The 26,316-nt window shown below is 40.9% G+C and overlaps 1 protein-coding gene across 1 annotated transcript in view; it reads right to left on the minus strand.

The window, feature by feature from the left end:
- Positions 1 to 209: 209 nt before the first annotated feature.
- The window catches only part of LOC126235228 (phenoloxidase 1-like), a 141,027-nt gene continuing 114,920 nt past the window's right edge, over positions 210 to 26,316 (minus strand). Inside the window, exon 10 of the mRNA XM_049943959.1 lies at positions 210 to 335. Coding sequence (XP_049799916.1) covers positions 210 to 335 — 126 coding nt within the window. The remainder of the gene's footprint in view (positions 336 to 26,316) is intronic.

The raw sequence follows: 26,316 nt of genomic DNA on the forward strand, positions 1-26,316 counted from the left end.
AGTGCACCTTCATTATTGTAAAGAATTTAGCCGTGAACTGTCTCCTCGGATTAGATATTTTGCGAGAGACGGAAACTATAATCGATCTCGCAAAGGGTGAATGCAGCATGTGTTTCGGTGACACGAGAGTCAGGTTAGACTTGGTAAAGACCAAAGAATTGCATGGCAAATATTGTCAAATTTTAATGATAGAATCGATTCGCGCACATTTATGGCGGCTTCAAGATAGTTTCAATTGCAGTACATTCCCGGTAATGGAAGATGTGAAGGACGATGAGAATATCCACCTCTCTGAAATAGTAGAAAAAGTACAACAATCCTCTGCTCTTGACAGTCTGCAACAAAAGCAATTATTAGACACACTTACTAATTATCGTAGAGTATTTTTGAAAAAACCTGAACTAATTAAAGGTTACGTGTACGACAAACAAGTGTTTCCCCATGAAATTTACTGTCATCAAACGTACTCAATACCCAGCGCGAAAAGGGAAGCAGTAACAAAAGAAATTGGACGAATGCTGGAATGGGGAATTATTGAGACCTCGTTATCGCCATATAGTAACCCACTTTTACCGGTAATGAAATCCGATGGAAGCGTAAGGTTGGTTCTCGACGCTCGCCGGATTAATCAAATTATTATGCCTGTCAGGACGCGGCCTGAGAATCTAGAAGAACTATTACAAAAGTTCCATGGGATAAAGTATCTATCAAGCCTCGACCTCCGCACGTCATACTGGCAGGTGGTCTTAACGCCAAGATCTACGAAATATACATCATTCATTTATAGAGGAAGAAGCTATCAATTCAGAGTATTGCCATTCGCATTGAATGTCAGTGCCGGAGTCTTTGTCAATGCGCTTGACACTGTCCTAGGCCCGGATTTGTTAGAGAAAGTTACTGTCTATGTGGACGATTTATTGATTGCTTCACCAACGTAGGACGAGCATATCAAACTAAATAACTTGGTGTTACACAAATTTGAACTTGCAGGTGTTACGGTTAACCTTAAGAAGTCCAAGTTTGGAAAGACGGAGATTTTCTAGGACATATAGTATCATCAGAAGGAATCTTCCCGGATAGTACGAAACTCGAGGCTATCAGAAATTTTCCATATCCGGCCAACAAAAGACAATTAAAGGCATATATGGGTCTTGTATCCTTTTGCCGAAAGTTCGTGCCTAATCAACGGCTTAACAGCGAACATCTATTGGGGCTTCTGAAAAAGAATGCGCCGTGGGTGTGGACTGACTAGTGTGCACATGATTTCGACACGATCAAGCATTGCTTGTTAAATGCTGAAATCTTGCACCATCCAGATCTCAGTAAGGATTTGTGCATAACCTCAGATGCTTCATGTACTGGGTTAGGTGCGTGTTTATTTCAAAGAGAAACAGTAGACGACACGAGCAAATAAAAATAATATCTTTCGCAAGTCGTGTATTATCGGAATGCGAAAGCGCATATTCCACTACAGAGCTTGAAGCATTGGCAGTGGTATGGGCGTTTCGCAAATTTCATTATTATATTTATGGTAGACACATTCGGGTATACTGTGCTCATCAGGCTTTGAGTTTCCTGCTGACCTGTAAACTTCTCCATGCACGTTTGGCAAGATGGACATTAGCGTTGCAGGAGTATGATTTCCAGATTATTTACATCAAAGGAAGTAATAATATTGTGGCAGATGCTTTGTCTAGGCTACCCCAAGGTTTACCTCAATTTAGTGAACTCACAGAGCAAGCATCGGAATTTAAAGTGTTACTAATGGCGGACAATGTTAACCGTAAATATTTTCTAGACATGTGTAAAAATAGGGCACAAAAACAGGATATAGATAATATTTGGCAAGAGATCAAGGATCAACTGAGGACGGATCCTACTTCGAAATTGCATAAATATTACAGGTTACATCAGGATGTGTTATTCTTTAGAAGACATGAGGATTCACGAAACTGGCTACTATGTATTCCGCAGCAATGTGAGCAAAAGTTAATAATATATACACATAATGTTTGGGGTCATTTCGGTTCAAGGAAGTGCCTGGCGAAACTAAGAATGTATTGTTACTTTAATAACATGTATAGAAAGATCCTACGGATGACGCGAGCATATGACATTTGCCAGCGCGTAAAGCCGTGTGCTTTATCATCGCAGACATTAATGCAGTCAATTGTTCCAACTGCTTCGCGCCAACTTTTAAGTATTGAAATCGCTGGACCTCTGCCCACTGCCAGAGGAGGGGTCAAATACCTCGTAGCAGTGCTAGATATCTTTACTAAGTTTGTAAAGCTATTTGCTACAAAAACAACAGCCACGAGAACGATAATAAACCGATTGGAAAATGATTACATACCTCATTTCGGAACGCCAGAAACATTACTCTCTGACAATGCCTCAAATTTTACGAGTGTTACCTGGAAAAAATTCTTACAGAAACATAATATAAAACCAATTTTCATTTCGAAGTTCCACCCCCAAGGTAATCTCACAGGGCGTGTGTTCCGCGAGTTTAATCGCTTTGTGAGAACGTACTGCTCAGCTAAACAAACTAAGTGGGTAGAATACATAGAGGCGTTTGAAAGTATTGTAAACTACATACCACATTTATCGACAGGTTTTACTCCAGCAGAACTCACATTAAAAACAAAAGAGGACAATAGTTGGGTCAACCCACTTCCAAAACTAAATACCGAACCGGAAGACTGGGAGGACAAAGTTAGACAAGCATTGGTCACACTATACGAGAATGCACAGAAACGGCAAGAATCGCACAACCGGAGACTACAGAATACTCAACAATTTAACGTGGGAGATATGGTGTTAGTAAGGAATTATCCGAAGTCGTCATTATTAAAGAAAAAAATAATGAAGTGGTTTCCGTTATATTCAGGACCATTTGTGATCTCAGGTACACCACATAAAAATAGTTATTTCTTAGTCTATCCCAACTCAAATAGACAGAAAGGACTATATAATCACAAAGACTTGAAAAGATATGTATCTTAAGTACAGTAGATGACCTTTTATGTGTGTCGTAATGAGGTGAAGTCAAACATCAGAGACTCAAGTACTGTGCGAGTAGGCTAAGTGACAATTGTTAATTAATGGACTAGTCTATAAGTATTTCATGGACACACTGCGATGTGGCGTGTGGGAGAACAGGAACATACAACATTGGAAGCATCAGTACTGCTTGGAGGAAGAGACTCTCAGAATACCAATTAGTTGTAAGAAAAATTTCAGCTCCAGTTCGACGGAGAAGAGGACGCCGAGCTGCAGCAAGGGGAAGAAGAATTTCTTCATGATGATTCCACCCTAAGACACTTAATCAAACATAATACAAACTTGTTGAAATTTAGTAAACTTTCAGGAACTTATGCGTGTGAACCTACGAACAGTGAACAGAACTGCATATTTCACACAACAGTAGGATATAGTGACTTTAGAAAATAAACGTTTCATTTTGTTGATTGTTAACTATTTTGAACTCACTAGGGTGAGCAGGTTATGTTATTTTTTCCTTTCAGACTGTGTACAGGATACACTTACAACATGTAAAGTTTACGCGAGTTACGTATAGGTTTAACAAATTTTACCCCGTAAGTTAGTGCTCGGACTTGCAAGAGCTATAAACCAGGTCGAACAAGATGTTGTCCATGACTGAACAGATCATTACACAGACAAACATATACAGCATTGTGTTTATCACTGCACAATTCTTTGTAAGTCCAGGAGCACCTTTTCGAGAAAATATATGACTTAGGATTTGCTTTTATATTGTAAATGACTACAATTATGTACTTCATTTGATATGTACAATCATTCAGTTATTTATCATTATATAACTAGACTGTGTAAAGACATTCTTATGGGTAGCACAAGGACTTTACCTTGTCAGACTTGATAACTGTGATCAAGTGACTACGTGGTGGAGTGGACATGTCACAGATGACCTATGAACAAATACTTCCTGTGAACATTATCCTCTACGCGTATGAACTTTATTTCACTGGCGAAAGAGTGGAATTTAACACAAAAGTGGACGCTCAATGAGTGCGTTGTGTTACCATGATTTCGTTTTCAAATTTTGTGCTACGAGTGTTTAGTAATGCCAAGTATTCAGAGTGTTACTGGGACCACATGCGTGGACGTAACATTCCAGGCAAACTAAAACTCAAGAGCAAGTGTTTTTATCGATCAGTCAGCAACAGTGGTGAGTCGTATCAGTGTTGGGAACTGCTACTGACTATATCATTAAACCCGTTGCAGAACTGTATCAATGTTGGAACGGAATTACATGAACCTTTAATTGCAGATAATCAGTTACGTCGGAAGGACGAATGGACTTGCATCATGATAAAGAAACTCACAAACAGTCGAACACTTCGAAAAAAAAAAAAACACATTGTTGAGTGAAAGAGTGCGTGAAACATGATGTAATTTAGATGTTAATTTAAGGAACTGATACTGCTGTTTGAATTTCATGTGACTGTATGCTGGGATGCTGAGCACACGTGTCGGTGAGGGCAGCATACTGCAGCGACATCATCCGTCATCCCTTGCCGCACCCTGCCACGTCATCGCAGTCCATCGCAGACTTACCTGATGGGGCGAGACATCGGTGTTGCAGTACACCAAGTCGCCAGCCGTCGTTACCAGCAGCACTATCACGAAATTGTAGCATTATTAAATATCATACGAAGTGAATATTCAAATGTTGAAAATAAAAAAGAGGGTATGGAAGATTTGCTCGCTCCGCCCTGGATTTTTTTCCGGGGTTTTCCCATTGGCCTTTGCCCGAATGGGGGAGCGTAACTCAAACTCCCTGAGACTCAAAAAGAAACAAAGCACATGCTTCCAAGTGAAAGAACACAGTGAACTTTAAACAGAACAGACAAGGAAAATAAGCCTGCTTGGATGTCCAGTCAAACAAGTGTGACTGTACATCCAAAGGGGGCAATGTAGTGCTACAACGATGAAAATTAATATTACGACGATGTCAAACCTTATTTCCATGATTTAAAGAAGTATTTATGATATTAAAAATGTAATTATAATTTTTTTTTATTTTCATTTTTGTGCTCAGTGTATCACAGACTTTCCAGTGCACGGAATAACTTAGCATTGTTTGTACTACGAAACTAAATATTATTGTTAAGGGTTAAGCATGTAATAATTCGATGTAAGACATTTTGTTGAGTCTGAATTTTGTTCTCGTACTGGTCGGTAGAAAAGGAAAAGTTCCTTAATCGATGTGAAGGTATAAAGGCTATAAAAAGGAGAGAGAGAGAGAGAAGGTAAATACAATTTATTCAAAACAAATATCTCGAAGGTGTAACGCTTTGTGATTCCCTATAACTAAAAATTGCAAGGTCTAATCTGAGCCTGTCCTGAGTAACAGTGAAGAACATTTATGTTATCATATATTTTCTTCGTTTGATCACGGTTGTGATTCGCATGTTTCTTTTTGTTACGCGACGTGTTATGGATATTTTCATTTTACGTGCAAAAGTGCACACAGCTTTAATCGAACCTGCGTCTTTCGGAAACGATAACTTTTAATCAGTACAATTACACGAATACCGTCTAAATCGCAACCGTGATCGCAAAAGTGTTTCCTGGACCAAATAATTCTTATAAAATGTGTATTCTCCAAAGCGAGCAGCATTGCACTATCGCTGACTCGCAACAATCGAAAGAGTAAAATCAATGCTTAAATAAAATTGTCACCTTTTAATAATTATTATTATCCCATTAAATAAATCAATAGCAATTCAGTGGCTATACAATCAATAAACAGAGGGGGCAATTCAATGGTAAATAAATTAGTTCCAGATCTGGCCACCAGGTGCTAATCTTGCGCTGTGCACTGATTGTATAACGTTATGATATCCACGCCGTCATTTGACAAGCCATGACGTGAGAATTAAGAGAAACCGTTCGCTGTTAGTGAAATTGTTTTATGTGCATGGCAGCAGTTACAGTCCTGCAGCAAGAGAGTATGGCGACCGAAATGTCTAAGGACAGGCCGGATGTCATTAAATGATTTAAAGAAGTTGATAAAGAAATTCGAAAACACATGTGGGCTTGGTGTGTCGATCTGGAAGAGGCAGGCATCCTATTAAGGTGGAAGCTATTGACGAAGTTATTGTTACTGTAACTGACCATACAACATGTGCCCCGCGGAGTGCTAGTGCTCGTGCGGCGTCATGAGAAGTATCCAGTGTTTTACATTGGCATGAGTGAAGTATCTGCGCTAGCAGAATAGAAATGCCGAAATACAAGTCCGAAAACAGTTTATAAGACTCACCAAAACGAAACAATAATACAATCTCCAAAAGAACAACAGACTCAACCCCAACTGCGGATCGTCACAAATATAAAATAACAAATAAGACTCGACTCTTCACGGGGAACGAAATGGTTCAAATGGCTCTGAACACTATGGGACTTAACATCTGAGGTCATCAGTCCCCTAGAACTTAGAACTACTTAAACCTAACTAACCTAAGGACATCACACACATCCATGCCAGAGGCAGGATTTGAACCTGCGGCCGTAGCAGTCGCGCGGTACCGGACTGAAGCGCCTAGAACCCTCAGCCACCGGAGCAAGCACGGGGAACGATCACGAAAACAATTCTACAATGTCAAGATGTTCGTCGACTATACCATGTCCATCCGCAAGATACCGTCCAGCTAGAAGAGGAGTGTGAACGTGGCTGCCGGAGGACAGCTCTGTATACTTCCAAGCGGTGCGTCGAACTGCCTTTGGCCGGCAGTGCGCTGCCCTATAAAGCCCGTTTGGTGGATGTATGTTCCGGAAGTATATGCGATCATGTGCCTGGCGTATCATAGTTCTTGGGCTAGCTGCAGCCTCTGGTGAAGCTGTTCTGCAGACTCTACAAACGGTAGCGTCGGTCCCTGGCGTCCGTCGGTGGAGACCTGATGTTGTGTTGTGTTGTGGCTGCCGGTAAATATTTGTGTTGACAACACAGACGACGTAGGTTTTCAAAAAATGGTTCTGAGCACTATGGGACTCAACTGCTGAGGTCATTAGTCCCCTAGAACTTAGAACTAGTTAAACCTAACTAACCTAATGACATCACAAACATTCATGCCCGAGGCAGGATTCGAACCTGCGACCGTAGCGGTCTCGCGGTTCCAGGCTGCAGCGCCTTTAACCGCACGGCCACTTCGGCCGGCCGACGTAGGTTTTCCTGGTGAATATACGAGGGGCGTTCAGAAAGTAAGCTCCGATCGGTCGCGAAATGGAAACGACTATGAAAATCCGATAAAGCTTTGCACAGATGTGTTGGGTAGTGTCTCTAGTATAACCCCAGTTAGCATCACGTCGCTCTTCTCATTTCTGAGCTCGCAGTGAGTGCGTAAAGATGTCTAGAAAATAGTGTCTGCCGCCAAGTACGAGGGCCTGGTGAGAAATTTCGCCTGAAGCTGTGCAGCTCACATTACATAACTGTCGTGCTGTTTCTTCTTCAAGACAATTCTCAGCCGCATTCTGCAGGGGCAATGAAGATGCTCCTGCATCGTTTTCAAATGGAAATGTGAGATTACCCACAATACAGTCCGCAATTGTCTCCCCCTGAGTTTCATCTCTGGTCACATGAACCGCTGTCTTTGAAGACAACATTTTGACACAGACAACGAGGTGTAGGCCAGCGTGGAGAATTGGCGGAAAGCACTGGCGGCTGCCTTCTATGATGAGGCTATTGAAAAGTTGGTACAACGCTATGACAAAAGTCTAAGTCAGAACGGCGACTACGTAGAGAAGTAGCTGAAAGGTGTAGCTAAATGTTACAAGTAACACATTTCTGATGTTCACTGTGGTTTCAATTTGGCAATCAATCGGAGCTTACTTTCTGAACAGGCCTCGTACATATACGGCCAGTGATCAGGCACCCCGTGTTAGTTGGATGTGAAGTGGGCTGCCGATGCCGTAGGCGCTACGACGTACGAAGTGGACGGCCACAGCGATGAGTACAAGATCCAAACGGTGCAGAAACTAAAATCTCATGATACGCAGCAATGTTCTGAATTTGCTCTTCGATTTCTGATATGGGGCGAAGTTAATAGTATCTCAGTTGGCAATATTCTATGTAGTGACTAGACTCATATTACACTACAGGGTGCTGTGAATACACAGAAATGCCGAATTTGGAGTGCTGTTGAACTGCGTATTGTGCATGAGGAGCCAGTGCACTCCTCTTATGTGACTGTATGCTGTGCATGGACAAGCAGCTTTATTCGGGGGCCGTCCTTCTTTGAAGAAAATACATCACGAGCACCTATTAGTCTTACTGTGACGTCTGCACATTATTGAGACCTCCTTGCACAACATGTGATTCCTGCTTTGCAAGAAGGCAACTTTATGGAAATCACTGTTTATTCATGCAAGATGCGGCAATACGTCATGTCGCGCGCCCGTTGAAATATCTGCTTGCAACCTTCCACGAACGCATTATCGCCAGAGAATTTCCAGATACAAGACGTACAAGATCACCTGATCTGAATCCATGAGAATTCTGGTTCTGGCGAAATCTAAAAGAACGCGTTTACCAGGATCACGTTCGATCTCTACCTGATCTGAAGACCAGGATACAGAAACGCGTTGCTCAGATTCCAATGGAACTGCTGCAAGTAACTGTTGATCACATCGTTTTACAGATGCAGCGTCTCTTCGAAGTCTCTGGTGAACGTAATGAACAATTTGTTTAAGTGGTGTATACTAAGAAAAATGTTGTCATTCGCCCGTGGTCTAGGGACGACTTGTTCCACTCAAGTCTAATGATTATTAATACTTGTAATACTTGATAATGGCCAAAGTCCGAAATCTAGATTTTGGGCCAGCGCAGTAACTCAGCATATTTGGTTAGAGAGCCGCCTGTCCTCTATAATAAAAAACTGAGTAATGGAACCAATGATCAACCTGAACGGATGTCAAGTAACGTCTGCTCAGACCAAACGAAACGAACAATATCGAACTATATTTAAAAAATAATAAAAAAGGGGTAGCATCTTTGATCGGTAATTTAAACGTCCTCGGTCCTGGGTTAGAACTCCGCCATCCCTTAAATTTTGAATAAAAATCAATGTTGGCGGCCGCCGACTTTCGTTATAGGAAGTTACACTCATTCTGCCAACGGCCTTGTCAAAGAGGTAGTAAGAGCGGACAGAGGTTCGGGACACTGTTTTGCCTTTCGGGTGAGAAACTGCCGGCGGAAATATCAGCAATGATCAACGACATGTGGATGTAGAAGGTAACAGAAACCACTGCATTAAAGTCATGTAATGTCAATCTATAGGGCATGTCACCTGTAACTGAAAAAGTCTCATGATGATCTCTCCATTTCCAAAAGATTCCGGAGTAGTCCCCCATTCGGATCTCAGGGACGGGACTGCCAAGGGCGAGGTGACCATACGAATGACTGCATAATCAGTGAAAGGATAACGTCCCACGAGATGGGGCGTGGAATGGCAGAATTTTGAACTTGGTAGGGAAGCTAGAAAATCTTAAAAGGGAAATACTAAGGCTCAGTCTAGGTACAGTGGGGATCAGTGAAGTGAAATGAAAAGAAGATAAGGATTTCTGGTCAGATGAGTATAGGGTAACATCAAAAGTAGCAGCAAATGATATAACGGGAAAATAGGAAGGTAGAACGGAGACTGTGTTACTGTGAACTATTCAGTGATAGGGTTAGTATCATCAAAATCGACAGCAAACTAACATCGGCAACGTTAATCCAGGTACACATGCCGATGTCGCAGGCTAAACATGAAGAGATAGAGAAAGTATATGAGGATATTGAACAGGTAATTAAATACGTAAGTGATATTAAAATGTAATAGTCATTGGGGACTGCAATGTGGTTATAGCGGAAGGAGTAGAAGAAAGAGTTATGGGAGAACATGGACTTGGTACTAGGTATGACAGAAGAGAAAGACTCATTGAATTCTGCAATAAATTTCAGCTAGTAATAGCGAACACTCTGTTCAAGAATCACAAGAGGAGGAGGTATACGTGGAAAAGACCGGAAGATACTGGAGGCTTTCAGCTAGATTACATCATCGTCAGACAGATGTTTCAAAATGGGATACTGGATTGTAAGGCGTACCCAGGAGCAGATATATATTCAGGTCACAATCTGGTGGTGATGAAGAGTAAGCTGAAGTATAAGGGAGTAGTCAGGAAGAAACAATGTGCATAGAAGTGGGATAGGGAAGTACTAAGGAATAGAGACATACGCTTGAAGTTCTCTGTCAATAGAGATACTTCGATAAGGAATAGCTCAGTAGATAGTTCAGTTGAGGAGGAATGGACATCTCTAAAAAAGGCAACCACAGAAGATGGAAAGAAAAACATAAGTATAAAGAAGCTAACTGCGAAGAAACCATAGGTAACAGAAGAAATAATTCACCAGATCGATGAAAGAAATACAACAAAAAGTTCAGGGAAATTCAGGAATACAGAAATACGGGTCGCTGAGGAATGAAATAAGTAGGAAGAACACGGAAGCTAAGACGAAATGGCTACATGAAAAATGTGATGAAATCGAGAAAGAACAACTGTCCGAAGGACTCACTCCGAATTTACGGTTTTATGGAAGTCAAAAGAATCTTCGGCAAAATTAAGAACAAGGGTGGTAACATCAAGAGTGTAATGGGAATTCCAACGCCAAATTCAGAGGAGAGAGCTGATAGATGGAAATAGTACATTGAAAGTGTCTGTGAGGAGAAAGACTTGTCTGACCACTTGATAGAAGAAAAAGAAGAAGAAGTCGATATAAAGAGAGAAGATCTAGTATTAAAATCAGAAATTAAAAGAGCTTTGGAAGACTTAAGATCAAATAGAGAATTTCTAAAACCTTTGGGAGCTGACAGGTGCGAGATGTATCGGACAGTTAGCTTAACAGTCCATGCACCCAAGCTACTGACAAGAATAATACATAGAAGAATGGAAAAGAAAATTGAGGATGGGTTAGATGACTATCAGTTTCGCTTTAGGAAAGGTAAAGGCATCAGAGAGGTAGTTCTTACGTTGCGGATGATATTGGAAGCAAGACTAAGGAACTATCAAGTCACATTCATAGGATTTGTCGATCTTGAAAAAGCGGTCGTATGTCAATTAGTGCAAGATGTTCGAAATTCTCAGGAAAATAGGGGTAAGGTATAGGGAGAGACGGGTGATATAGAAAAAGAGCCAAGTGAGAATCATAGTAATGGAAGACCAAGAACGAAGCGCTCGGATTAAAAAAGGGCATTAGACAGGGATGTAGTCTTTCGCTCCCACTGTTCAACCTATATACTGAAGAAGCAGTGATGGAAGTAAAAGAAAGGTTCAGGAGTGGAATTAAAATTCAAAGTGGAAAAATATCAATGATACGATTCAGTCGTGATATTGCTATGTTCAGTGAAAGTGAAGAAGAATTATACGAACTGCTGAATGAAATGAAGTCTAATGAGTACAGAATAGGGATTGAGAGTAAATCGAAGAAACATGATAGTAATGAGAGTTAACAGAAATGAGAACTGTGAGAAACTTAACACCAGGAGTGGTGGTTACGGAGTAGACATGGTTGTTTTGCTGCCTAGGCAGCAAAACAACCAACGACGGGCGGAGCAAGTATGACATCTAAAGCAGACTTGCACTGGCAAAAGGGCATGCCCGGCCAAAAGAAGTCTGCTAGTATCAAACATAAGACTTAATCTGAGGAAGACATTTCTGAGACTGAATGTTTGGAGCACTGCATTGTATGGTAGTGAAACATGGACTGAGGGAAAACCGGAAAAGAAGAGAATCGAAGCATTTGAGACGTGGTGCGACTGACGAATGTTGAAAATTAAGTAGACTGATAGGGTAAGGAATGAGGAAGTAGTATGCAGAATGGGAGAGGAGGGGAATGTATGGAAAACACTAACAATAAGAAGGGACAGGATGACATGGCATCTGCTAAGACATCAGAGAATAACTTCCATGGCGATACAGATAGCTATAGAGTATAAAACCTGTAGAGGAAGACAAAGATTGGAATATATTCAGAAAATAATTGAAAACGTAGATTGCAAGTGCTACTCTGAGATGAAAGAGTTTGGCACTAGTGGCGTGCCTAATCAAACTAGTGAGAAGACTTGATGACTCAAAAATTGTGCTTTCCTCATTTTTCTTACCTTTGCTGCCAACGTCCCGTTCCTAATCCATTACGTACGGAGAGATTTCTATACATCATTCTTGAGTTCACAGCGCCAGATTTGCACCTGGTAGCCAAAACTGGAGCTAAATTTTTTTCCAGTGTAAATCGGTTCCGCATTAACGCATTAGAATATCTCCTGCACTTTAATTTTAACTATCGGGTATCTTGTATAGTGGCGGAAAGTCGTCAGACGAGAAGGAGTAACGTGTAAGTGTGGCCTCGGCAGCCGTTCTCCGGCCAGACTTGAGCGCCACGGCCAGGAGACAGTTGGACGCCAGCTGCAGGCGGCAGGGACGGCGCAAGTTGGCGAGCCCCGAGACAGCGCCGGACAGCCCTGCCACTGCCGCCCCGGGGACGGCTCCCGCACACGCGCCGTCCCTTCCTGTCCACACAAACCAGCTCTCCGAGGAAGATGGCTCTGCTCCTATACCGAGACCCGTAACGTCCACCTACAATCGTGCACGAAACAGCGCTCCTTTCATTTTATTTTATGAAGCCGTAAGAAGGTAAACGCCTATATTGCAGTGAAGCCATAGACCGGGGCTTAAGACAAAGGACGTGTTGTTCTACAGCGATGGAAGCACATTGTATGAAATAATCAAGTTAATACGAGATAGTACAGTCGTCATATGAAAGGAAAATTCGGTAAAACATCTACATCTACATCTACTTACATACTCCGCAATCCACCATACGGTGCATGGCGGAGGGTACCTCGTACCACAACTAGCATCTTCTCTCCCTGTTCCACTCTCAAACAGAACGAGGGAAAAATGACTGCCTATATGCCTCTGTACGAGCCCTACTCTCTCTTATCTTATCTTTGTGGTCTTTCCGCGAAATATTAGTTGGTGGCAGTAAAATTGTACTGCAGTCAGCCTCAAAGGCTGGTTCTCTAAATTTCGTCATTAGCGATTCACGAAAAGAACGCCTCCTTTCCTCCAGAGAATCCCACCCGAGTTCCAGAAGCATTTCCGTAACACTCGCGTGACGATCAAACCTACCAATAACAAATCTAGCAGCCCGCCTCTGAATTGCTTCTATGTCCTCCCTCAATCCGACCTGAGAGGGATCCCAAACGCTCGAGCAGTACTCAAGAATAGGTCTTATTAGTGTTTTATGAGCGGTTCCTTTACAGATGAACCACATGTTCCCAAAATTCTACCAATGAACCGAAGACGACTATCCGCCTTCCCCACAACAGCCATTACATGCTTGTCCCACTTCATATCGCTCTGCAATGTTACGCCCAAATATTTAATCGACGTGACTATCTCAAGAGCTACACTACTAATAGAGTATTCAAACATTACGAGATTCTTTTTCCTATTCGTCTGCATTAATTTACATTTATCTATATTTAGAGTTAGCTGCCATTGTTTACACCAAGCTCAAATAATGTCCAAGTCATCTTGTATCCTCCTACAGTCACTCAACGACGAACCTTCCCGTACACCACAGCATCATCACCAAACAGCCAATCCAAAAGATCGTTTATGTAGATAGAAAACAACAGCGGACCTATCACACTTCCCTGGAGCACTCCAGATGATACTCTCACCTGATTTACCATATCCAAAATAAATCAGTATGAGATTGCCTGCCGGCCAGGGTGGCCGAGCGGTTCTAGGCTCTACAGTCTGGAACCGCGCGACCGCTACGGTCGCAGGTTCGAATCCTGACTCGGGTACGGATGTGTGTGACGTCCTTAGGTTAGTTAGGTTTAAGTAGTTCTAAGTTCTAGGGGACTGATGACCTCAGAAGTTAAGTCCCATAGTGCTCAGAGCCATTTGAACCATTTTGAGATTGCCTGAAAGTATCATCTTAGCACCAGTTGTTCTTGATGTAAAGCAGTGACTTTCGATACATGCCTCCTCAATGACACGTCATCGCGCAGCCCAAACCGCTAAAGGTAGATACTTGAAATTTGGAAAGGGTGTAGGCATCGTTTAACAACGGACTGTCCGAAATTTCACTCCTAAAAGGGTGAAGTAGGAGATGTAAAGCTTTTCGAAAGTATTTCGCTATCGAGGCCATTTCAAAGGAAGAACTAAGAAAACTGGTATCTGGTTTCTCAGTCAGGAATAAAAAAAAGTATTTCAGCAGTTTTAGAAATTCAACTACTAAGGAGGTAAAACAGTTGGTGACAATTTTTTTGAAATTTCTGCTGCAACAATTCTGTTGAAGCGTGTGTGGGGAACACATGGATTGATGCCGCTTTTTTTACTCTCTTTCATTAGTCTCCTGACTGCTTTAATATGGCCCGCTACAAATTTCTCTCCTGTGCCAGCATTTTCATTTCAGAGTAGCACTTGCAAACTATGTCCTCAATTATTTGCTGAATGTATTGCAATCTCTGTAAATCTCTGTGTCCCTCTACAGTTTTTATCTCTACAGTTCCCTCTGGTAACATGGAAGTTAATGCCTGGTGTCTTAACAGATGTCCGATCATCCTTTCAGTTCCTCGCCGATTCTGCGGAAAAACTCCTCATTCCTTACCTTTTAGTCTACCTAATTTTCAAAATTCGAACGTACACCACATCTCAAATGTTTCTATGTCGCCTATAACAAAATTAAGAAGTGCTATAGAGAAATAAGAACCATCAATATGAACCTCTTTCCATTGGTATACAGGATACTTGATGCGTAATAAATGCACCTTCTTAATGGCTCTTGGAAGTGGTCTTGACGTCTATTTTATATTTATGAGCTGGAAGGCGCCACCTCAAAATACTTCAGAAACAGCTTAACCAAGCTAAATTTTTCATCCTAATATACCAACAGACGAAACCAAAATTTATAAAATGCATCAGAAGCGTGAAACTTAAGAAGTAACGCCCGTCTTTGAATGTAAGGCGGCAGATCTTCTTCCAGCAGGACCGCAGGAGGATACAGCGTTCACTTGTGTATCATTTATGCTATTTTCAAACAAAGGCGTGTTGTTTTCATTCACCTGCATATTAATTCATAATTTTCTGTCATGTTTGTGTGATTATTAGCCACAGTCCCACGTTTTAATAACTGTGGCGTGTATAGATGCCCCACCTGTACTGCCACACGCCCACCCAGTTAATCTAACAAACAGCGTCTAGACCCTAGTTTGAGCGCAATAAGACGCAAGCTCTTATTCCAGCAAGACCTCAGGAGAGTACAGCGTTCGTTCGTGAATCATTTATACGAGCTTCAAACAGAAGCGAATTATTTCCATTTATCTCTGTGCTTAATTGTATGATTCGTAAATTTTTTGCGCGTTTGTGTGCTTACTAGGCACAGACGCGCTTTTTAATAAATGTGACGTGTATAATTATCGTGTCTCTATCGACACATGCTTTCATTTGTTTTAGGTCTGAACACCCAGTACCACTTAGGGTTCAGTAAGCAGTTCTTGTTCCATCAGGACAACAGGAAAGGGCAGCGCTCGTTTGCTAATTTTTATGAGTTTCTAAGAGAACCGACTTATTTTCATTTACGTTTGTCCTTAATAGTTTAATTCGTAAATTTATTGCTAGTTTCACGGCACAGTCCTACGTTGTATAACTATGTATCGTATGTTCCTGCCGTCTTTAGAGAGAGAGATTGACTGCTACTTTCGGACGCAGGCTGACCTGGTTACCCTTCGGTCACAGCTCCAGGCAAGACAGTGCTCGGTCACACAGATGGTGGCTGTTACCAACGATGGGCGTCACAGAGGGAGAACGTGGGGATCCAACGGACGTCTAACACATTCCACGTGTCCTCCGATCAGTCCACTACTAAGGTTGCCCCGGTTAATGCCAGCACTGTCGAGTGGGAAATCGTTTCAGGATGTGGCAGCCAGTGAAAGACTTCCCAGGGGTCGATCTAAACGTCCACCCAGTTCATGTAACAAACAGGGTCCAGGTGCTATTTGTAGCTGATAAAGATCCTGAGCCAGTTACAGTCGCTTCACCTGTTTCTTACAAAGCCTCTTGGCCAGGAAGAACCAGGTATTCAGAGAGGGTGTGACTACTGGTAGTTGGGAGTGCCAGTGTTAGTGCATAATTGGGTGACTCAAGGCTTTGGCTGCTAAGGCAAGGTAGAAGTCCAGCGCACACTCAGTGTACATACCGAGAGGGAGTCATTCCAAATGTGAAGCAGGTCATTCTGGATGCCATGAAGAGTACAGTGTACAGCCAACTGCAGATGGTGGCTCATATCGGCACTAATGATGTGTGTCGTTTTGGATCAGAAGAGATTATCGCCGGGCTCTTGTGGCTGTCTGAAGTGGCAGACTGCCAGTGTTGCTTGCAAGGTACTCACCATCTGTAGCATTGGAGGGCCTGAATCACAGGCTCCGGCGGTTCTGCGACAATGTAGCCTGCAGGTTCCTTGACTTGCTTCTTGGGGTGGTGGGGTATTGGGTTCCGCTTAATATGACTGGGTTCCACTACATAAAGGAGGCAGCTAATCGTGTAGCAGAGGCTGTGTAGAGTTTCGGGAAAGAACAAAAAGGCTTCAACCTTAAAGGGTAGAGTACAAACGACAACGGTAAATCTAGGAACCACAGACAGAACAGTAGTAATTGTTTTGGGGAAGAACCAGAGATCCAAGCGCTAGTGGAAAGAACTGAAGCTCAAATCATTACAAGCACTGAAGGCAGGCTAAAGCTGGAGATACGTTCAACCGAAATTTTTCAACGGATAAATTAAGCATGGTGTTTGTTGCTGTTAGAAGTACAGGGTATAGGTAAAATAATGTGCATAGCTGTACTTGGGAATGTTTTATTAATAAAGAATTGGACCCCCACTTGCCTGCTGAACAGCTGCGATTCTTCTTGGAATACTGGCATATAATCATTGAATAGCCTTTGAGAGCAGTGATGGGACCAGCAGAATACCATGATATGGCTGCCCACACCATCACACTTCCACCTCCATGCTTAACCGTAGGAATTAAGCAATCAGGATTGTAGGCTTCTTTTGGCGTTCTCCAGACGTAAACCCGGCGGGATATTGGAAATAACGAAAACGTTGACTCGTCGCACCATGTAACGTGTTTCCACTGATCGGCCGTCCAGGATTTAAGCCCCTGACACCATGTTTCACGCTTCTTTGAGTTGGTTGTCATCACTCGTGTGAGTTTAAATGTATAGACCTTATACTGATAACTGGAATAAATTAATTTTATTTTGTTATAAATCCATTCACTGACCACCAATCCTTTGTTATAAATCCAGTCACTGACCACAAATGTTTATCAATCAGGCTATTAATTTCAGTGAACAATAACCATCTTCAAATCTGAAAATAAGTACACACAGATAGAGTTACGTACAAATGTTTCAAAATTCTACAAATACACAAACACGTCCCCCCCCTCCCCCCCCCCCCAGAGGGGGGGGGGAGGCTGGCAGCAGCGTAAAATGCTGCTCTACAGCCTACAGAAAAGTTAAAAAAAACATGATGAGAATACAAATAAACAAGAAAAAGGGAGTTAAAACGGTGACATTATAAAAAAAACTGTAAAATTGAGGAAAGTTGTGGAATTTAAAATATGAAAACATTGTGGTGCGGATGAAAACACACAACAAGTAGACAGGCAGAATTAAATAAACAAGGTGACACTCTGGTTTCTGTTCAAATGGTTCAAATGGCTCTGAGCACTATGGGACTCAACTGCTGTGGTCATCAGTCCCCTAGAACTTAGAACTACTTAAACCTAACTAACCTAAGGACATCACACACATCCATGCCCGAGGCAGGATTCGAACCTGCGACCGTAGCAGTCGCACGGTTCCGGACTGCGCGCCTAGAACCGCGAGACCACCGCGGCCGGCCTGGTTTCTGTTCGCACGAGATAAAAAACACAACTAGTGAGCAAATGGTGGCTGTTCGTAACACTGACAGGGGACGCACAACACTGAACACTCTCTTATAACAGCACTATACAGGTGACACGGCGGCAGGCGGGGGGGGGGGGGGGGGGGATGGACATAAACATAAATTTTAAGCAAATATGACAACATTTCCATACCCGAGTAGATGCAGTACACGACGCTTACCGTCTCATTACGTATATTGACAGTACAGCCATAATAATTAGTCATAGAAGCTTCGCCACTAGTTACAAATTTTGAGTACCGTGAACATGATTGTGACATACATGCTGACTCTTTGAGGAAACGAGTTGGACTGTCGTGCAGTACAAGTGTGTCTGAACACACAGTGCACCGAACACTCCTAAAGGTGGGCCTCCGCAGCCGACGACCCCATGCATGTGCCAATGTTAACAACACAACATTGGCAACTGTGACTGAAATGGGCAAGTGACCATAGGCACTTGACGTTGGCGCAGGGGCTGAGCGTTGCATGGTCTGATAAATCCCGATATCTTCTTCATCATGCCAATGAGAGGACGTGAATCCGTTGTCTTATAGGGGAACAGCTCTTTGACACCTATACTGAAGGACACAGACGAGCTGGCGGCGGCTCCATTGTGCTCTGGGCTCGGGTCATCCAAGGGTCCAGTGAAGCTCGTGCAAGGCTCCATGACCGACAAGAAGTATCGTACACTGGTTGCAAATTTCGTACACCCCTTTATGACGATCATGCTTCCCGACGGCAGTGATATTTTTCAACTTCACTCCTCGAACACCCGACAGGTCGTGCAGTTTCCGAAATGCTTGTGCCGAGCCTTCGAGCCATCAGTCTCCCCTCGGTCAAGCTCGCGCGCCATCCCTATTCTACACACGGACAGCACGCTCACTGATACTACGTGCATTGTGCGTGTCTCTGACTAGCAGTCATTCTCCGCCAGATGACGTTGCTATCGCCTGAACGGGTTTATATCGATACTAGGCCGATAGTCATAATGTTCTGGCTGATCAGTGCATATCAAAGAGGAAATGATGGTGCTTACATATTATAGATATAATGTAACGCGGAGCGAGGCTTCTTTAAAATCAAAGCTGTGTTTCAAATCTTATACAGTATTATTGTACAATACAATTAAAATAAAACGGCTGCAGCTCGTAAATAAAGCAGGACAGAAAAGAAACCCTCCTTCAAAAGCACGCTCCCCACCCACAAAAAGTAATATACGCTTTTTTGTTACATGGCATCATGTTTTTCATAAAGCCTCCCTGCAAGACTGAACACAGTACCATCCAAACGCGCCACAAATAAACACAAAATATGTCTATTTAGAAACGCAAACAAAAAATCGCGTGATACCTTCCTACGAGACAATCTCCACTCCTCCGCAACTAACTATGTAAGCATAGACCACATGTGGCTTGAATTCAGAGTAATAGTATGGAGAGCAGTTAATAGATTTATGCGAAATAAATTAATAAGAGGCGGAACTGATTCCACATGGTACACAAAAAAGGTAAGAACGCTATTGTAGAATAAACAAAAATAATACTCCACATTTAAAAGAACACAAAATCTCCAACACGCTAAGTTTTATGGAAGTTCAAAATTTAGTGCGGATTTCAGTGCGAGATCCATTTAACAGTTTACACAACGAAACTTGTTCTTGAAGTATACCACAAAAGCCAAAGAGATTCAGGCCGTATTGAAGTACACCAGCGGTAAGACACGGAAGGCATCACGCGATTTTGTGATAGCAGTGGTAATGCCAATAAAGCGAAGTTACTAAATAACGTTTTCCCAAATTCTTACACCAAATAAGGAGAAGTAATTACTCCAAAACTCGAATCAAGAACTGTTGCCAACATGAATAACTAAGAAGTGGATATCGTCGGTGTGGATTTATACGAATTAGATTTCTTTCAGAGTATAATAGCTCCATAATTAACAACTATATACAATTGTTCACTCGACGAAAGATCCCAAGTTGCACAGGTCACACCAATACTAAGAAAGGAAATAGGAGTAATCCTCTGAATTACTTACTCATATCAGTGACGTCGATGTGCAGTAAGGTTTGGAACATATTGTGTTCGAACGTTAAGCATTACTGCAAAGAAAAAAGTCTATTGACACATAGTAAGCACGGATTCAGAAAACATCGTTCTGTGCAACAGAATTAGCTCTTCATTCTCATGACATAATGGGTGCTATCGACAGGGGATCTAAATTTCCAGAAATCTTTTGATACCGCTTCTCGCAAGTGGCTTCTAATCAAATTGCGTGCTTATGGAGGATCGTCTCAGATGTGTAACTCGATTCGTGATTTCCTGTCAGAAAGACCACACATCGTAGTACATGGCAGAAAGTCATACAGTAAAAAGAAGTGATATCTGGCGTTCTCCAAGGGAAAACTGGAATAGTAGTCATTAAAAAAAGGCATTTTTCGTTGCTGCGCAATCTTTTCACGAAATTTCAACCTTCAATTTTCTCCTCCGAGTGCGAAAATATTTTGTTGACTCCCACCTACACAGGAAGAAATGATCATCGTAATCTATATAAATTATTTAGGACGCAATCTGAGCAACCATCTTAAATTTTTCTGCAGATGGTGCTGTCATTTACCGTCTAGTAAAGTCATCAGAAGATCAAAACCAATTGCAAAATGATGTAGATAAAATATCTGTATGGTCCGAAAAGAGGACAAGTGGGCCTAAATAATGAAGTGTGGAGTCATTCTCATGAGTACTGAAATGAATCCGTTAAATTACGGTTACACCATAAATCACACAAATGTAAAGGCTGTCAATTCAATTAATTGTCTGGGAATGACAATTACAAAGAACTTGAATTGAAATGATACATATATAGTGCTGTAGGAAAGACGAACCAACGACTAAATTTTATTGACAGATCACTTAGAAGGTAGCGCAAATCCAATGAAGAGACTGCCTGCCTTATGCTAGACCGTCCTTTCCTAGAGTATTGCTCTGTTGTTGGATCCTTATCAGATGTGACTGACAGAGGAAATCGAAAAAGTTCAAAGGAGGGCAGCTCATTTTGTATTATAACGAAATAGGTGAGAGAGTGTCATGGATATGATACGCGTGTTAGGGTGGCAATCATTAAACTAAAGTCGTTTTTGACTGTGGCTAGTTTTTTCACGAAATTTCAGTCTCCAGTTCTCTCTATCGAGTGCAAGAACATTTTGTTGATGTCTGTCTACATAATAAGAAATGACCATCGTAATAAAATAAGAGAAATCAATGATCGCGGGGGTAAGATCAAAGTGTTCATGTTTACTGTGCGCTGTTCGAGAGGGGAAATTGGAGAAATAGTGTGAAGGTGGTCTGATGAGCCCCCTGCAGGCATTTATGTGTATACTACAGACTAGTCATATAGATGTAGAATCAACACCTGCATAAGCACCGATCAAGATAAAAGTAAGTAATGAAGTGAGTCATAACGTGAAACGTTTTTCTGAATAATAGTGGCTTCCAGAATAATTAAAGTGGCAATATAAAAGAAAGTGATACTATAAAAGCGTGTGATTGTAATTTGTGTTTCATCTGTCCTTGATTTTATAAATGGTTTTATTTACGACGAAGTAGATGTTATCATACAGATGGGACAGAAAATGGTTATTGCACTTACGAACCAAAAAATCAGCATGCCAAAAAATTGGAGCTGCTAGAGAAAGGATTTCAATATAACATTACGTCAAATCAAATGTAACAAATGTAGAAATGTTAATAGCACATATTAAATTAGTGCTTCATTGCGTTAAAACTTACGTTGTATAACATAACCACCAAATTAGTGACAAAAGTGAACCTGAAAAATTTTTAGGTAGTCGTAATCCTAATAAGTAAACCATGAAGGAAATTAACCACAAATTACATTCTGATGAAGCAGTTGCTTTAAAATCTGATAAAGAAAATACTGTAGTGATTATGAAAGAAGATAGTTACTTTAGAAATGTTAAAATACTTTAATGAAAATGATATAATATTTATGGATAAAGAGCCTACTGATAATTCCAAGTGGCTTGTGTAAACATTAATCCCAGTACATTTATCCTAAGATCACAGTCAAAATTACGCAAAGCAGACCATCTTATAAACCTACCATCCACCACATAGGCGTTCTTGGTTATTTACTTACCAAGAAAGTAAATAACATTGTTAACAAGAATTTCCCTATAGTGAAAGTTATTAACAGGTGTGCTATAAGAAATGCAAATGAATTAGTGAATCTGACAACACGTTTTAACATACTGAGAGAAGCCAAATTTATGCTTATATATAATTAACGTACACAAACATACCTGTAGATGAGTCCATTGATCTCAAGAAAAGTAATATGTTAAGATAGAAAAAAACTGGGACAAGCACCAACTATACAACTTATTCAGGTACTAAAACTTGTACTGTCTTATAACTCCATTCGATAACACAGTTTATAAACAAAATAACACCATCAAAACTAGTTTAGTACACACTATCTTTAAGATAACTGAGTTTGATCATTCAGGAAAATATGACATAAACTATAAACAGTGTGGTAACTTTTATAAAGGTCAAAATTTATTGAAAATATGTGTAAGATATAAAGAACATATTTACAAAAATGATAACAATCAGTCCACATCTAGTCTGAAACTTTAAAAAAAAAAAAAAAAAAAACATTTCTTTTCAGTTATGGAAGACAATCTAAAACTTATATATATATAACTGGCAAGGGTCGTCATAGAGATATTTTAGAAGAACAGGCTACCTTCTTACATCTATGGTACATTTTAAATGAAAAAGCTGACCTAGAAAAGAAGAATTTTAGCGAAAATTTCAAAGACATACAAAAACCATAAAACAAGTGTAAGGGAGATATCTGTACTACTGCTCTCAATTTTTCGTTAGTATCCCATTATATAGAATGTTGCTTAAATACAGCATATAGATTCAATGATATGTCTTCATTTTACTCTGTTTAAAACTTTTCTTAAAATGACTGCAATATGCATATCTTCATTTTACTTTATATTTAAACATACTGAACACAGCTAGGCTTGCAGAGTCTTTGAATCTTATTTGTAAATGATATAGTTTCATTTTAATGCTTAGCCTGTCTAACATAGCGAGTAAATTGAATCTCGGACATTTTCTTCAGGCAGTTGCCAACAGCACAAAATTTTTTCACAAAATTCATAATATAAATCTGAATTTGGTTCTTTTATCATATTACATACTCTAGTAATTTGTAAGGGGTTTCTGTTCGAGTTTCGTACCATATGATGGTTCATAACTGAAACCAGTAGTACAATAAAATACCAGATACAGTTTTGTGTAATGATCTTTGAGAAACATATTGAATCGGTTGTAATACAAAAATATCCAGTGTTTCACATAAGTCGTATGCAGTGTATGAGGTATGACAATAAAGTAATGAGACTGATTTTCTTTGCAGGATGTGGCAACCCTGCAGGCTTCCGTAGACATAATATCTTTGACCTTGGTCTATAAGCTGCTTCTAGTCCAAGCAGCGCATTAATGTAACTGCTCAGTCGTGAGTTGTGCTGTTATAAGTTAACATGTGTTTGTGTCTCTCGTCACGGAAATGGAACCGCATTATATTGCGCAACGGTATGCCATTTCTTTTTGCGTTAAATTGGGTGAAAACGCGACAACAGCTTACGGTAAGCTTCAGAAGGCTTTTGGAGAGGAAGTTTTGTCATGATCTCAAGTTTTTCGTTGGCATAAAATGTTTAGTGAAGGCAGAACGAATTTTGAAAATGAAGACCGCAGTGGACAGAAGTCAACTTGGCCAGGGTGCGTGAACTCGTACGATCTGATCGAAGATTATCTGTGAAAATGATGGCAGAAGAACTGAGCATCAATCGACAAACGGTTCATCTAATAATAACTGAAGATCTTGGTATGAGAAAGATTTGTGAAAAATGGTCCCCAAAAATCTCACACCACAATAGCTAGAAACACGGAAGAATATGGCAGCCGATCTGTTAGAGCAAACGGAAATCAATCCAGAATTGTTGAGCAGTGTTATCACGGGTGATGAAAGTTGGGTTTTTGAGTACAATCCCGAGACAAAACGCCAAAGTTCGCAATGGTGCTCAAAGGGATCACCCAGAACAAAAAAAGCTCACATGTCAAAGTCAAAAGTGAAATGCATGCTTATGTGCTTCTTTGATTACAATGGAATTGTTCATAAAGAGTGGATGCCTCCTGGACAAACAGTTAACCAATATTACTACAAAGAAATTTTAAAAAGAGTTCTTCGTGTCCATGTCAACATTGCTGATAATTGGGTTCTGAATCACGATAATGCGCCATCCCATACTGCTCAGTCAGTACAGCAATTTTTAACCTCAAAACAAATTTCAGTAGTACCACAGCCACCTTATTCACCAGATATCGCTCCGTGCGACTTTTTTCTATTTTCAAAAAACGGCGGTCAAGGGACACCATTTTCAAACAACACAAGATGTCCAAAAAGCTGTGACGAGGGTCTTGGAGGATATTACAGAAGATGAGTTCCAGAAATGTTACCATCAATGGCAAAGCGCTGGAGAAAGTGTGTGCAATCAGAAGGGAACTACTTTGAAGGAGACAACACTAAACTTGACTAAAACGGTAAGCAACATTTTTTTTCACATCAGTCTCATTACTTTATTGTCGCACCTCGTATTCGTTGTTTCGATCGATTTTAAAATTATTCGTCAACTTACATTACTCGTAAACTTGACATAACTGTTCTTCTAATCAGCTATGTGAGATGTGGTGTGTGCCATTTGTTAATATAAGCGCCATTTTTATACCTGCTGTAGGGTAATATTTCAGACAATTTACATTAGATGATCTGGTGTTGTAATCAGTGAGTGTATCTGTTCGTGGTGTGGAACGTATTGTCAGCTAGCATTAGTTTTACACTGTTCGCAGCTGTTGGTTTAAGCAGTAAGTGCTAGATAGGCTTGAGCTATGACTTACTAGTATAATTTTCACTAGTTGTACCTTTTACCATTACTAACGCATCGAATGTTATTATTACCATAAATACTAACAGCCTGCATATTATGGCTTTTCCATTTCATTGTTGTCCATCAGTAATTAGAACCTACAATTACTGTATTTTCATTTACATGGAACCAGCGACGGCCCACATATACAAATTTACTTTCATGTACCCCTTTACTTGTAGGTGAAGTGTATTGTATCCCCCAAAGGTTGCTGTAAAACACACGATGTGCATAATCTACTAAGTGTAGCTTATTTAACATAGTCGTGAATGTATAAATATTAGTTGTCATTCATTTGCATTTTATTACTGCCCGTGCAAATGTTCTAGTAACACGCATGATGCAGTGTTGCTTAGAATGCATAGAACGTAAACTTAAGGCTGCTACATAAGCTCATTTTAAAATGTGGTACACAAAATGTATAATCGAAAAGATACTTGTGAGTGGAACCATATTGTAGCTTTCGATCTATGCAGACCCACGGATCACCTTCGGTTCATCTTGTAAACATCAATTAGCTGTGCAGTTGGCAGTATGTAAAGTGCTGTTGTAAGTAGGCTGTTTAGGTTTTTTTATTGGTAACGCCACCTCAGTATGAAAATCACCGGCTGTGCCGTGTGCAGTCTGTGGCTGCTTTGCATTGTTGTAATACTCAACCATTGTAGTGTTAGGCAGCTGGCTGTGAACAGCGCGTAACGTTGCGCAGTTGGAGGTGAGCCGCCAGCAGTGGTGGATGTGGGGAGAGAGATGGCGGAGTTTTGGAAGTTGTCATGAACTGCTCTATATATATATATATATATATATATATATATGATGATATAAAGGTAAATACATTGTTTGTTCTCTATTAATATCTTTCATTTGCTAACTATCCCTATCAGTAGTTAGTGCCTTCCATAGTTTGAATCTTTTATTTAGCTGGCAGTAGTGGCGCTCGCTGTATTGCAGTAGCTTGAGCAGCGAAGATTTTTGTGAGGTGAGTGATTTTCGAAAGGTATAGTTTAATGTTAGTCAGGGCCATTCTCTTGTAGAGATTATTGAAAGTCAGATTGCGTTGCGCTAACAAAATGCACAGTTACGATTCAGGGAGAAATTCTCCACCACGTGACGGACAAGGAAGAAACTACGGAACCTACCGACATGACGACAGACGATATATTCGTAACGACAGACCTGAATTGCATCAGAACTGGCGGGATTTAAACACGGCAGGACCCTCTCGGTAAGGTGAATTTCTAGAAGTTCGG

Source organism: Schistocerca nitens, chromosome 2 (genome assembly GCF_023898315.1).
Source record: "Schistocerca nitens isolate TAMUIC-IGC-003100 chromosome 2, iqSchNite1.1, whole genome shotgun sequence".
NCBI classification, from domain to species: Eukaryota; Metazoa; Arthropoda; class Insecta; order Orthoptera; family Acrididae; genus Schistocerca; species Schistocerca nitens.